The sequence below is a fragment of the Emydura macquarii genome, unplaced genomic scaffold, assembly GCF_026122565.2.
Source record: "Emydura macquarii macquarii isolate MOO-44397 ecotype Brisbane River unplaced genomic scaffold, CSIRO-AGI_Emac_v2 contig_3114, whole genome shotgun sequence".
Taxonomy (NCBI): Eukaryota; Metazoa; Chordata; order Testudines; family Chelidae; genus Emydura; species Emydura macquarii.
Genome location: NW_027133251.1, coordinates 2,498,326 through 2,512,817, shown reverse-complemented (window position 1 = coordinate 2,512,817; position 14,492 = coordinate 2,498,326). Strand labels below are relative to the sequence as shown.

General features: G+C 47.0%; 1 protein-coding gene across 2 annotated transcripts in view; it reads right to left on the bottom strand.

Moving 5' to 3' along the window:
- Positions 1–5,634: 5,634 nt before the first annotated feature.
- The window catches only part of NOL6 (nucleolar protein 6), a 66,632-nt gene continuing 57,774 nt past the window's right edge, over positions 5,635–14,492 (bottom strand). For both annotated transcript variants that reach the window (XM_067530872.1, XM_067530873.1), the window contains exons 25-26: positions 7,958–8,059; positions 5,635–6,522 (exon numbers count right to left, since the gene is read on the bottom strand). In XM_067530872.1, the coding sequence (XP_067386973.1) occupies positions 6,373–6,522; positions 7,958–8,059 (252 nt within the window). In that variant the 3' untranslated portion in view covers positions 5,635–6,372. The remainder of the gene's footprint in view (positions 6,523–7,957; positions 8,060–14,492) is intronic.

The window sequence follows — 14,492 nt, the reverse complement described above, 5'->3', positions numbered from 1 at the left end:
TCAAATGCAGGGATAGGGCTTTGACTGGGGGAGCTATTTTTGTCTGTGTGTGAGAGAAGGGGCAGGAAGAGAGAGAAGCAGCCAGAAGGCCAAGCAGACGGTAACAGAAGCGCCGGTAACATGGCCCTGAGAGAAAGCTTTTGGGGCACACAATGCTGGCTGGAAAAGCAGACTTGAAACCACAAGCAAAAGAACCGTCTCCTGCTGTTCGGTTCCTATTGTGTTCAGGGAAACAGGCCTTTGGTCCATGACTATGCATCATGGTAACACAAAAAATAAAGAAAAATAATGTATAAATCTTTGTAAACAAACAAGATTGCAGCAAAGAAAGTACCTGGCTCTATCAATTACTCCTCCTAGCGGGAGCAGCCCACAGGGCCCTGAACTTTGGTTATCGGCTCAGGTCAAAAGCGGTAACAACGATTGGGTGGATGTTCTAGGGACACAGGAAGGTATTCCAGGTGCTAAGAACTGCACAGAAGGCTCTGTCACTAACAGTGATGGGGGGCCGGGAGAGGCAGAGAATATCTGAATGTCAGATAAGCAGTGTTTTAAGTAGAAAGAGACAAGATCTATTTTAAAATGAAGGTCATTTGGAACACTATGAGACTTTTGTTGGAAACAATCCTTCATTGGTGTTAGGCCTAGTGGGTATTTTCCATCTCTAATGCCTGATTTGACCGTTTTTTATTGGGTCTTAAGACATAGGCAGCCTGTTGTCTGAGGACAGGGGTGAGATGGTCTTATTCCTTTGTACCCTGCAGGAGGCAGGCAGCAGCCTTTTGCAGACGCTGGCATCTGAAGAATTTTTCTAGTTTTCTTAATCTCTCAAAAGGTTGAGAATCCACAGCAGTACTAGCATAACCCAGATTTCCATGACTCCTGCGCATTTAAAATGTGAGCATGTGTATCACAAATTGATAGATCTTCACCTTCAACAGCTAGCCCAGCTGATTCCTATCTGCTTTATGAATGCCATGCAAAACCCACTGGATACTGTCTACATTGGCCAAAGATAATGACATGGCTCAGAATATGTGAATTGTGTTCAGGGGATGCCCTCTTCATCTTGATAGTACACACACAAACAATAATCCATACAGCAAGAGATAATCGCACTGTTTTCATCACCCTGACAGGTTGGGAAAGTAGGTATTCATTTCCCAAAGGCTGTGTTTTCCTGATCTTTCGCTCAGATGAATCATCGTGGAGGTTATCTGTCCTAAATTGTAATTAGATCAATTATTCCTGCACTTTGTCATGCCAGGACAAAGCTTGTCAGCAATGAAATGATCCCTTTGAAGTTGTTTACCAAGAGCTGTAACCACAGAATTGTGACAGCCTTCCCTGCCATTTCTGACTTTAGCTGATCTACGAATGCAATCTCCTTTAAAAGACTTGATTAGCTTGATTAGACCTGAACGACAGGGGGCATGCTGCTAGGGGAGCTCGGAAGACCCCAGGTGGGGAGAAACAGTCTATCCTGAAGTATATATAGAGCATCTACAGATCTAGAAAGGGCCCTCCAGCCTCTATCTCTGCCAGGGCAGGATTGCTCCTGTTGTATCATTTAGCAGGGTTCCGTCCCCTTTCAATACTTCACCTTTCAATTGTTAAGAAGTCCGCAGTCTGGCAGCATGCCCCATTACCAATTTTCTTCTCATGCAAAGACAGCTGCTCAGACATGGGAATTTAGGCAAGGTTGCCAAAAGCGAATAGTGATTTTAGGTGCTTAACTTGAGACACCTTAAAGCCGCCAGATGGTTAGAGGGCAAGTGCTCCGAACTTCTGCAAATCAGGCCCCTTTAAGGAGTCTCAGATTGGACAGCCAAAAATAGGAGGCACCCAAGAATCACCTTGAAAAATCTTGGCCTCTAAGATCAATAAAGAGCTACTGCTGGAACTTTTAAAGGGCTAGAAAACCCTGCCCCATCCAAGCCCTGAGCATTTCTTCATGGCTATGCCATCTCAATACTCATCACTTCACTATTGTTCTTTCTAGTTTTGCTTCCCTTAATCTTAAGTAAAAGTCACTCCAGTGAAGGTCGAAGCTGCTCATTGTGTATGGAAAACAATGGAACAGGCAGGGGGGTCCCGATCAAGAACTGAACTTCTCAGCTTTTTGCAGCAGGAGATGTATCCATTTAATCTGACTTGGCCTGGATCTGAGTGGGTTCTTACTGTCAATGGGAGGAGGCAGCAGTGGGAGAGTAAAACGATCTCTTTAGCACTCAAGGGACTAGTTATCTGGTGTAAGATCGAAGATAATGATACTTCCCTGCCCCCTGGGGTGTTGGAAGAATTAGTTGGTGTTTTTGCAGTTATCTGAAAAGTAAAAAGCGCTATTAAGCATTGTCACGGACTCAGGGGGGAGAACCCCGCCTGTTGAGTCACCATCACAGCAAGCTGCACCAGTGGGAAGAAGATTGTCAGTCTCTAGGGTCCATGCAATTATTTGCTTTGCTTCTGCGATTTCAGCACTGCTAAGTAGTGGCAGTGGCTTTGGACCCGGCCCAGCCACCCCATTAAGAACTGGACTGAGATACACTAGGATCTGGGTGTGTTTACAGACCAGAGTTCTCAGCAAAAGAGGCTCCGGCTTCTGGGTAGAGAGGGAGAAACCCCCCCCCCAAAATTACAGGTTGTTTCCATATTATCAACCCCAAGTGTTTTGAAAAATCAGGTCTCAAAAAACTAAGAATCATGAGACTGGATACACAAAGACTTTAAACGAAAACAAAAAAAACCTACATTGGGTTTCATTTCATTACCCTTTTGGCTCTTGCACCTTTAGGTTACATTCAAGTCACATTTCCAAACTGCCTTTCGCAATCATGGGGGTTAGAAACTTACTTTCTTTTTCAATTGTTGTATGAAGCATCGTTTGTAGCCATGCTGCTCCCAGAATATCACAGAGACAAGGTGGGGGAGGTAACATCTTTTATTGGACCAACCTTTGCTGGTGAGAGAGAGAAGCGTTCGACCTTGCACAGGGCTCTTCTTCAGGTGTGAGCTCGAAAGCTTCTCTCTCTCACCAGCAGAAGTTGGTCCAATAAAAGATATTAACCGCACCCATCTTGTCTTACCTTTTTAAGGGAAAGCCGAGATTCAGCTCTAATCATGACTCCAGGAGCTGGGGCTTTAAGAAAAGGTTTAAAGATTGAGAGACTCATGAGAGTTGGTCACACTGCAGTTTGATACCAGTGACAAGAATACAAAGACAAGAGAGGAGGAAGCCAGATCCCTGAAGTAAAGGTGCATGAGAGGGTAAAGTATGGACATAAACCCAAAATATTGCTGGGGAAGGTAATCTGGGACACCTATAAGGCTAACCATGTCCCTTTAATCAACTGTTTAGTGGCTGGATCCAGCACACCCTACAGTGGAAGTCTTTTACCTTTTGTCTTGGCTTCCCTGTTTATGGGGAGGGCGGGGGGGTTGTGCACAGCTGCATCATGGGAGCACAGCTTGTGGCTTGAGACATCCCACCACGAAAACTCGCTTCTACACCTTGGTGGAGCATTCAGCGCTGGGGACAGGCGCTGGGGTGAAAGCAGTGAACCATGAGCCCACACCCCTGTGTGCCAACATCTAGTCGCTGCTAGCACTTGGGGTATTTAGGAAGGAAAACAGGGACCCAGTTTTGAACGTACTGAAACACTGGAGGGGGGAGCCATTGGAAGAACTGGGGGGAATGTGGCAACTCTTGGCTCCAAAACAGGGACTGTCCCCCGCTTAAAAAATCCACAGGGCAGGTACAGCACAGGCTGCGGCAGGTCTGAGTTCTCTCTATGCCCTACCCCGCTACTGGACCTCGGCCTGGACCTGGCGTGGAGCTCACCCTCAACGGAGCAGTCTAGGGTTTACCTGGGCCTGCTAAGCACAGGTGAGAACTACAGCTGCCTGGTCTGCACCAGAATATTAACCCATTAGAAAAACCCTCCTTGCCCTAGTGAGGACGAGGCCACAATTGGGGAGAATACAGTCCCTCCCACAATCTAAGTGGGCAACAGAAGACAGGTGGTGGATACAAACAGACCAGGGAGGGAGCTCATGGGACCAGGATGAGAAGCAATGGTCCCAACACACCAGCTACCCTCCCAGTGTTTTGTAGGCCTCCCGGCACAGGCATGTTGTAAGGAAGAATCTGGAGCAGCCCAGTGTGAAACAGGCCGATTTCAGTTTACAGGGTGCTCGTCCCATGCGTTAAGTGCGAAGGAGCTGCGAGGTAAATGTGACGAAGGAACAATTAAGGCCGGGCTGGATGACTCTACACCATCCGTGAGATGATTAGCCAGGGCGAAGATAAGCTGTAAAGGGCCTTAAAAGGTAAAACTTAAAGTAACTGCTTCCAAACTTCTTTTAGCTGCTCATGGCATTGGCTAATGGAACTCAGCATGGACCTGTCAGCATCTCCCCATTTCAGAAGTCACAGCAGAGGCAGAAATCAGCTCTGCTCTCAGATTTGACACAGGTACGGTGTTTTTGACATTCAAGCTAAATTGCACCAATAACCCCTGGCACATAGTGCTGTGGTTGTGTGTGGGGGTGGGGTGGGGTGGAAGAAACATGCTTCAACAAAGGGTTTTTTTACAGGCAATTTAACCCTTTGGGGGTGGCTTAACGCCTGGCACTTGTAACTCCTCAAAAACATTAACATACCCAACATTTAAAAATCACGTCTGCCTCACGAGACGCGTTCGAACTTCCAAAAGGAACTTCTGAGAGACAGCAGCATAGGCGTGGCCACGTTACGTCAGAGCCGAGGTCCACTAGCCCTGTGTCCTGCCTTTGACAGTGGCCAGCACCAGCTGCTTCAGAGGAAGGTGCAAGAACCCTGCAGTGGCAGAGGTGGGATATAATGTGCCTCCATATTGACTCTTACCCTGATCTCCAGTAGTTAGAGACTGACTTAAGTCCTGAAGCTTCAGGTTTCACGTCCCCTCCAGAACGCTTGTTGGCAGGAACTATATGGATATTGAGAACATTCAAAGTGGTGTGTCCAATCACTTCTTGAATCTTCCCAAGCTTTTGGCCTCAACGACATCCTATGGCAGTGTGTTCCAGAGTCTAATTACACACTGTGTGAGGAGGAAGTATTTCTTTTAATCAATTCCGAATACCTCACCTTCTAATTTCATTGATGTCCCTTTGTTCTCGAGCTACGAGACAGGGGTTTGGTCTACACTGCAGCAGCAGTCAACGGGAGATACGCAAGCTATGTAGAGTAGCTTGCCTATCTCCCGTCGACTTCCTAACTTCTACTTACCGCAGCGTCCCCATTGCACTGCGCCAAGGGGAAATGCCCTCCAGTCAATGCAGCGTTACTCTTCTTGCGGAGGTGGATTAACGGCGTTGACTTCCAGGTTCAATTGAGCAGGTCTCCACAGCCCGATCCCGCACTGCCAACAATGCCACCGGCAGTGCAGACATACCCGGGGAGAACAGAAGCGCCCGGTCTACCTTCTCTAGCCCATTCATTGTTGTATGTACTCTTATGGCCCCTCTGATTTCTCTCTCGTACTTTAAACAACTCTGGGTAATCTTGCTCTCCCTACAAATGCACACTTTTGGGACAGTGGTGGTGGAGTGCTCTTACCACAGAAATGCTATTTGTGACAAAAACAAAAGCAGTTGTTATAAATAACTCTTTATTATACTAGGAAATGCCCTTCCCGTTTTACATCCCAGCAGGTATGAGAGACATGGAAATTGTATATCAACATTCATCATGATGAACAAATAGGAACATTTATGAACAATTCATCTCACCCTGAGATTACTTCTTACTCTGTAGAACAGGGATGGCCAAACTTACTGATCCTGAGCCACATATGATAATCTTCAGAAGTTTGAGAGCCGCAAGACATGCACAATCTTGAAGTATTTCCTGGAGCCCCCCATCTCTCCCCTCATTCTTCACCTACCAGACTAGGAGAGGGGGGCCTGGAGCCCTGCGGGGAGTGGCCCTGTCTCAGTGGTCCCCCACGGTTAAAGCCCCAAAACCCCCACCCTGCAGGGCAGAAGTCCCTAGCCCCACCACCCTGCCACAGAGCAGAGGCCCCAAGCTCCCGCCTTCCCCACCCATCTGGTAGGTGGAGAATGGGAGGGCAGGGTGTGGGGGGCTCCGTGAGCCGCATTTCAATTGTAAAAGGGCCACAAGGGGGCTCGCGAGCTGCAGTTTGGGCAGCCCTGCTACAGAAAATATTATCCCTTTTCAAGGGCAGCAGTGTTTCTATGAATGAGACGTGTACAAGATAAACAGGATTAGCGATATTGCTCAAGAATAACATTTTCCTCCCCCAAACAGATTTATAAACAGAAAAGGTTACAGGTATGGTACGAGAGGCCTAACAAGAGCTCTCAATGGTTTTAGATAGTCCATTTCTCTGTACGTGCCTCCACTGATCTGACCAGACCTTCTCCCAGGATCTCAAAGTCTTCTAGGATGGCCTCCACGTTGGGAACGGTGACTAGCTCCTCGTTGAGAGTTGCCATCACTCTTCCTTTCATGTTGGATGCCTGTAACACACATGCATGTGGGTTGAGCTAACCAACCTCTGCCTTTTATGCCCAGCAACGATGTACACTTCTCCGGAAATTAAAGGTGTAATGCAACCCCCCAATTCTGCAGTGAGCCCAACATGACAAGGTAAATGCTGCCATTGTCCAAGCTGTCTTGTCTCACTACTTCTCTTCCAATCCTGTCCCTTTTGCTAGCACTACGTTCACTTTTAAGAACTCCCGTTATGGTCAAGTGAGCTGCATGATACACAGGGTAAACCAGCGGGCTGCAAGAGCGTCCCCTTCAGAGCACACACAATCAAGCAGTCCCTCAATGTATCAAGGATTCAATACCCAAATCACAACTGCCCCTTATGTGTGCATTCTGAACACTGGAAAATTACTCACTGAAGATCTTAGGAGGTGAGGATGGACCCAGGCAAGCGATGTGTAGAAGGTGCCTTAAAGGTCAACGGTCAAGGACAAGGTGTCTGATCTGCCTTTGCTTTGATCTGTTACTGGGGGGTTAAGAATCCAAGCCAGCAAACTACTGTAAGCATGAGTTATCCCACTGAAATCAATAGAGCTATTCAGATGTGTAAAGCTAGGCACGTGCTGGAGGGCATCATCTCATTTCATCGCTATGAAGAGCTAGATTTCAAAGCAGCAGCACGGCTGGGTAGCAAATGCCCCAGGCGTAGAGAGAAGAGCTACACATCATCCTATGGAATGAAAGGGAGGGCAGTTGCCAGAAGAATCGTGGGCCATTAATCACAAGTTCATTTGCATCGTTGATCAGTTCCTCATATAAAGCAGCATGAATCACACCCGCACCTGTGCATCGGAGCCACCTTTACCATCCCACAGGGACTCAGCCACACCTCTGCTCCCAATAGCTTTGCATGTTAAACAGCATGGCACAAACTCAGCATGAGCTCTGGGGTCCCAGTGCTGCTGCCCTGGACACCTACTGGTCCGGGGGAGCTATTTGGCACGTCTGAAAAATCAGGCCCTGGGGTGTCAATCTGGGCCACCAAAAAACGCAGGCTTCTTTTGAAAATGGGGCTCTTTGTCTCCATTTCCCTACCTGTCAATGAAGACAGCACTCACCTACTGTCCAGTAAGGAGTATGTGCGTGTTAGTGTTGGTCAAAAGATGTGTGTATAGGGAGGTAGCATTGCCTAGTGGCTAGAGCACTGGACTGGAACTCAGGAGACCTGGGTTCTGTTCCCAACTCAACCGTTGGCTGGATGGCCTCGGGGAAGTCACTTCACCTTTCTCTGCCTCAGTCCCGAGTGTAAAACGAGGTAATGATGCTGCCCACCTTCGTAAAGCATTCTGAGAATGGTTATGCAAGAGTAGGTGGCACTGGTGTTATTACAGTCCCCTCCACACTTCCCTCAACACTACAACAAACAACAAGAAACTAAAGAGCAGAGGGTCAAAAACTCACCTTGAAAGGCTGGGGCTCAAAGCTGGAGGGTTTCCACAAAACTCCAATCACCTCCCCACCATGTGAGTCATAGAAGAACAAGGCTAGGTCTCCAAAGGCCTCCTGGAAGAGGATTTGAAAGGAAGTCATGTCAGGTGTGGCTATCAAATCCCATTAAGCACTCCCCACGAGGGAGCGCACACCAAGACAGTGGCTCACGGTGAACTAGGATCCAGTGACAGCCCTTGAAAGCGCAGATTCTACAACTGTTGCATGGACCACAAAATCCCCACTTCAATTTCAATGAGAATGACCCACTATCCAGGGGCTGGCAACCGAGCTCTCTCCTGCAATGAAACCATACCAATTTCAGTGCACTGGAGCTGGTCATGCAGGAGGGGGTGGGATCTGCCAGCCACCAACTCTGCAGTAATAAAGTTCATTATGAGGCAGCAACACCAGGGAAACCGCTACAAGATGTAACCGCTCACTGGAGCGTAAGGGAAGCGAGAGGGGCGGGCAGCCAGCCAGCAGCACCCCCATGATCCAGGTTTCTCTTTTGCTTCCTACAGCAGCGTAAAGGCAACATAGGAAGCGCCTACAGCCTGGTCAAAGATCAGTGAGTGACTTCAACCCATACCCAAATATCTCTTCTAAACTAAGTCATATTTCCCACTCCCTGGCATGGCATACATGGAGCAGACTGAACATTTAATAGGCTCCAGGTGCAGTCCAGATGACTACAGTTCCCAGCATGCAGTGCTCCCCTTGATAAATTGAGGAGGTTTGCAATTAGCCTGCGTGCCATGCACTGGCCTTCCTTGCTATGAAGTTTCTGCTCTAGTGAGACTAACTCCTTCAAGAGGAGAAAGTTTTCTTTCTGCTGCAGGTTGCTCTTGAAAGAAGGGTAGGAAGCCAGCTCATAGCTTCAATCACTAGATCTGAGTACCAAAGCTAATGAAGATCCTTCCCGCAGCTCTTTTTCCACATAGCAAAGCTCCCACACAATGCTACAGAGACGCTGCCAGCACAACCCTGAAACTGTAAAATAATTCCAAGGAAAGACTCTTTCCCAGCAATACAGCACCTGGGGTCAGGGGAACTAGATAATTAAGTTTCCTTTTAAAAATCTGCCCATTAAAATGGCTGAAATACTACATGGGACTCTGCAGAGGCTTGCTCTCATGGCATGAATACATCAACAACAATCTGAATGACCACTAGGCCTGCCTTCTTCCAGCCTCCTCAGGCGGCTGCCTGAAACACTTGCAAAAGACGACTAAAACCCACAGCTTGATCTCCCCAGGGTGGCAGGCATGTGGGATTTCACTGCTGACTTAAGTAAACAACATCCAATGTGGGTCTAGCCAAACACATGTCCCCAGACACTTGGGAAAGAGGGATCAGATCTCAGACAGGGATAATTATAGGAGAAATCCACTTGGAGCAACACCAAGGGCCACACTCACAGGAGTTGCTGCCAGGAGTAGATTTATCCCCCTTACGGTTAAAAGTGAATTCTGTGCTGGGGCTGGACTGATAGTCCTTTAGATTCATAGATTCCAAGGGCAGAAGGGATCATTGTGATCATCTAGTTTGACTTCACCCCACAATAATCTGTACAGCAGATCTTTTAGAAAAACATCCAATCTTGATTTTAAAAAAAAAAGGGTCAGTGATGGAGAATCCACCAAGACCTCTGAGAAACTGTTCCAGTGGTTTATTACTCTCATTGTTATTCAGACTTCCAGCCATGGATGGTGTTATGTTTTCTTCTGCTAGCCCTGTCAACTGAAGTCCACTCCTTCCATGGGCAGTGGCAGTACAAGCTTCCCCCTGCCCACTCCACCTCCCAAACTACCCTGCTTATGTGACACAACCCTGATCCCACGTGGAGAAGAGCCCCTCTAGGAATGTAACATAATTCCATGCCATGCCTATTCACTTCTCTGCTGAGACAGCCAAGAAGGGGCTAACAGTGGTGGCATTTGCAAGGTGGGCACTTGCCAATAAACTTTGGAAACATAGAAGATTAGAGTTGGAAGGGAACTCAGGAGGTCATCTAGTCCAACCCCCTGCTCAAAGAAGGAGTAACCGCAGCTATATCATCCCAGCCAGGCCTTAAAAACCTCTAAAGATGGAGATTCCACCACCTCCCTAGGTAACCCATTCCAGTGCTTCACCACCCTCCCAGCGAAAAACGTTTTCCTAATATCCAACCTAGACCTCCCACACTGCAACTTGAGACCATTGCTCCTTGTTCTGTCATCTACCACCATTGAGAACAGCCTCGCTCCATCCTCCCTGGAACCCCCTTTCCAGGTAATTAAAGGCTGCTATCAAATCCCCCCTTATTCTTCTCTTTTGCAGACTAAACAAGCCTAGTTCCCTCAGTCTCTCCTGATAAGTCTTGTGCTCCAGTCCCCGCATCATTGTTGCCCTCCGTTGGACTCTCTGCAACTTGGCCACATCCTTTTTGTGATGGGGGTCCCAAAACTGGACACAATACTCCAAATTCGGCCTCACCAGTGCCGAATTCAGGGCAATAATCACTTCCCTCGATCTGCTGGCAATGCTCCTACTAATGCAGCCCAATATGCTATTAGCCTTCTTGGCAACCAGGGCACACTGCTGACTCATCTCCAGCTTCTCATCCACTGTAACTCCCAGGTCCTTTTCTGAAGAACTGCTGCCTAGCTCGTCGGTCCCCAGTCTGTAGTTGTGCATGGGATTCTGACCAAGCTTCCACTTCTTGTAAGCTTCTTTTTTGTCTTTAAGATCACCAAAGACTTCTTTGTTAAGCCAAGCTGGGCGCCTACCATATTTGCTATTCTTTCTGCATATCAGGATGGTTTGTTCCTACACCTTCAATAAGGTTTCTTTAAAATGCAGCCAGCTGTCTTGGATTCCTTTCCCCCTCATATTAGCCTCTCAAGGGATCCTGCCCATCAGCTCCCTGAGGGAGTCACCGTCTGCTTTTCTGAAGTCCATGGTCCGTGTCCTGCTGTTTCCGAAGTGTCCCTCGTCCCTCTACCTAGCTGCTACACTGACCTGATTCCTTATACACATCACAGTAGGAGTGGGTCTTAAGAAGGGCTGAGAATGAGCAGCAGCCTGGCCAGCCATCTCAGGAAGGAACTTTTAGGTGCAGGGGCTGGCATGGAAGAAAATAGCCCATTGTGGGAGGAGCAGGTGAACCAGGCTGGCATCACCAGCACTAGAGCAGAGTAGGTGGGGGGAATGGAGTCTTAAGAGGCAAGGCAAGAGTGGATAAACAGGGAGCGGCACGGTCATCTGAGGCTTGCAAGGCAGGTCTACAAATCTGAACTTGAGGTGGTGCCGAAGGGAGAGATTTAAAGCAGAGAGCAACGTGCTTGGATTGATGGGATGGAAATGGATTAATTAATACCTGCCAACTCCACCCATCGATAGGACTTTCACTCAGGCTAGGCTGGTCAGGGGACATCTTGCCAAACTAGCGTTGACATCAGTGCCCCCAAACCAAAGTATCCACCCACTATTATTAGAATTGGGCAAATCTAGAACATTCAGAGGTAGGTCAATGCCAAATTCCTCTTGGGTGAAAGACTAACACCACAGAATGGGCATGAAGGGAATTCCGTTAAAGGAATACATTTCAGCACACACTGAACATGCAGTGCATGTATGTTTCAAACCAGGGAAAACCATCCTTCCTAAAAGGGAACAGGGTCTCTGACAATCTGCAAAAAGCCCTGGTTATTCAAAGGGATGAGTTCCAGAGTAACACACAGATGCCTATGTGCAGGGCTCAGAGGTGATACACAGGCATATCTGGCTGGACAAGAGACATTAGCCTTCACAGGATACAGCAATGAGATTATTTCCCAATAAAGTTATTACCCTGTACATACATAGCATCCTTCATCTCGGTAACGAAGGCCAGCAGGGACGTTACAGGGATAGTACCTGGTTAAAAACCCTACGGAAAAGCAGATCTGTGAACCTGTGTTACTAACATCACCTGAAATCAGAGAACATTTGGGCCGAGATTCAAAAAGCCACCTAGAGGACGTTCAGCTACCTGAAAAATCACAGTTTTAAAGGTCTAATTTATTATTTGCAGCCTCTGTGCTGTTTGTAGAGTACCTGTGTCTCACTCAACATGGAGAGCGAAAACAAATACGGTCAGTTTCCCCCACTAGCTGTTTTAACCCAGTACTGTCATTCTGGGGGTAATTCTGGGGTTGCAAACACTATGGGTTTGGTTTTAGAAGTCCATTAAAAGCTCTCAGTTAAATGATTTTAGGGAACCAAAAATTAACAGAACCTAAAGTGTTGGGCTTCCACTACCTGGGAGCCTCTGATCTCAGGAGTGGGGTGGAGGTGGCAGGACTTGTGCTGAAGGGTGGGGGGCAGATTGTCTAGAGAAGGGGTATGCAGAGCATGAAGAATGATTTAAACTGGATGACCTTGTTTTTCTAATCATCATTCACCGGTTCTCCTCTTAACTTCCCTGCTGCAGCTCTTACTCTGCATCATGCCTGCCTTCAGACGGGGAGCTCCTTCAGCAAGCGGTCTCTTATTCTGTCTTTGGAAAGTGCCCAGCACATTACGCTACTATCATACGAATAGTAAATACACTAATTAAGGTTTGTTCGGTGCTTTGAACACGCTAAGTGCTCTCATTAACAACCTACCTATAAATCCTCATTAAAATTAACTGTAGCTATTTGCTTAAGATACTTCATGAAAGCTACTGCATTTGCCATTCATACTCGGCAGGCCTCACTGTTTGGATAATCACTATCTTGACTGGCATGATGAGGTTCAGGAGCACATCTGGAACTAGTTTTCCCAGGGTTAGTGAGAAGAGCAAGTTGACAACACATAGGCAGCCAGCCAGGGGATTTCTTCAGTATCCCAGGGCATTATGGAGGGGATTGAAAGAAACCAAGAAATTTGAAGGACAAATCAGAAGAGCTACCATTTTTTGGGACACACTAAAAACCAATATGTGGGCTCCCATGGCTTCTAGGCAGAGCAGATAATGCATAAATAATATATGCAGATAAATATGCAGATAATGCATAAATCCCAGAGATTTGCACCGGCCTGCTGACATACTTTTCTGTGTGCACCAACTACAGAAGGAAAACATGTTCTTCGAGCTGCATTAAATAAAAGGTTGCCAAGTGAGTCAGCGAATTGCACAAGGTAGAGGTGGGAGAGCCCCAATGATCCATCTCTCGGGCAAACGAAGGATTGTTGCCTCTAGTACGTTTACTGGTGCACTGTGTTGTCTTGTGCATTTCTTACAATTGAATTTTCACCCCTTCCTTTGGAAGGTTGCGCCACAGAATCGGTAAGGATACAGAGAGCGTTCTGCAATCTCTAGGAGTGTGTTGCAAACGGTGGAGAATAAAGAATAACAAGTGACTAATAAATATCCTCTTACTGGGGTTAACATCACAGAGAATGCGCAAGACAAGTTGTTCTGATATATGCGTGAGTGTGTGTACATACACACACCAGCACAACTGCCTGTACATTACGAGTCATGTACTTGTTTTGCAATGTGAAAACAGGGAATTTGCTAAAGCCGCTTGCCAGATTCACTTGTCAGAGGGGCCTTTGTTCAGGATAGGAAAACTTCCTTTCTTCTAGAGGGAAGGTGACCCATACCTTTCACCATACCTAGAACCTTCTTCATCCCCAGAATTGTTTTTTCTCCTCTCACAAAGTATGAGCATATATATTTGCCCAACGTGTGTTAAGGCAAAAATAAAAGTTGCTCTGCAGTGGAAATGTTCATATTAAAATTTCTGAATTTCACTATGTTCAATAACTGTTAGTTAATCCTTTGAGAATTAATTGCATGGAAGCATCTAAAACCTGGCAGGGTCTTCAAAGGGCTGGCCACACCCATCCTGCCCTGGTAGGTCTGGTTCTGCCTCTCGGCAAGCTGCTACAAGAAGAGACCCACTGTAAGGGATCTGCAGGCCTGCCCACCAGAAGAAAGGAAGATAAAGAAAACCTTTCTTCCGCGAAGGGAAGATCCATTGGTCCCTTACAGTGGGATGTCCAGTAGCAGTGTGTGGTCAGGGAGGGTACAATATAACAAAACTCTCTACAGCTGAGTAAATAGACTCAATCTTGTCACTGTGGACCCACAATATGCAGAATCCTTTACTCAAACGCTACCTCTGAGAAGCTTGTCACACTCAAACTTGTGGACTGATGACAAGGTGGCTACTTTCCATCTCTCTTTGTAGTATGTATAAGATCTTTCAGTCCAGGAGGTAGCCATTGGGGGAGCTCTGAGGTTTCTAGCCCTGTAAACTTCTGTTTTGCACCATTTTATCTACCTGGATATCGATGTCCTAGATGTTTTCTTATCTTTCACCAAAGGATGGAATAAAACAAAAGGCATCAGTGATTTCCTGAAAGCTTTTGTATCTTTGATGTAGATCTTCAACTCTCCCCTGACATCCAGGATATGCCAAAGTTTTTTAGTAGCATGTGGACAGAAAGATGGGCAGGACTCTCTTGCGTCCTCTGGAATACTGAATTTACC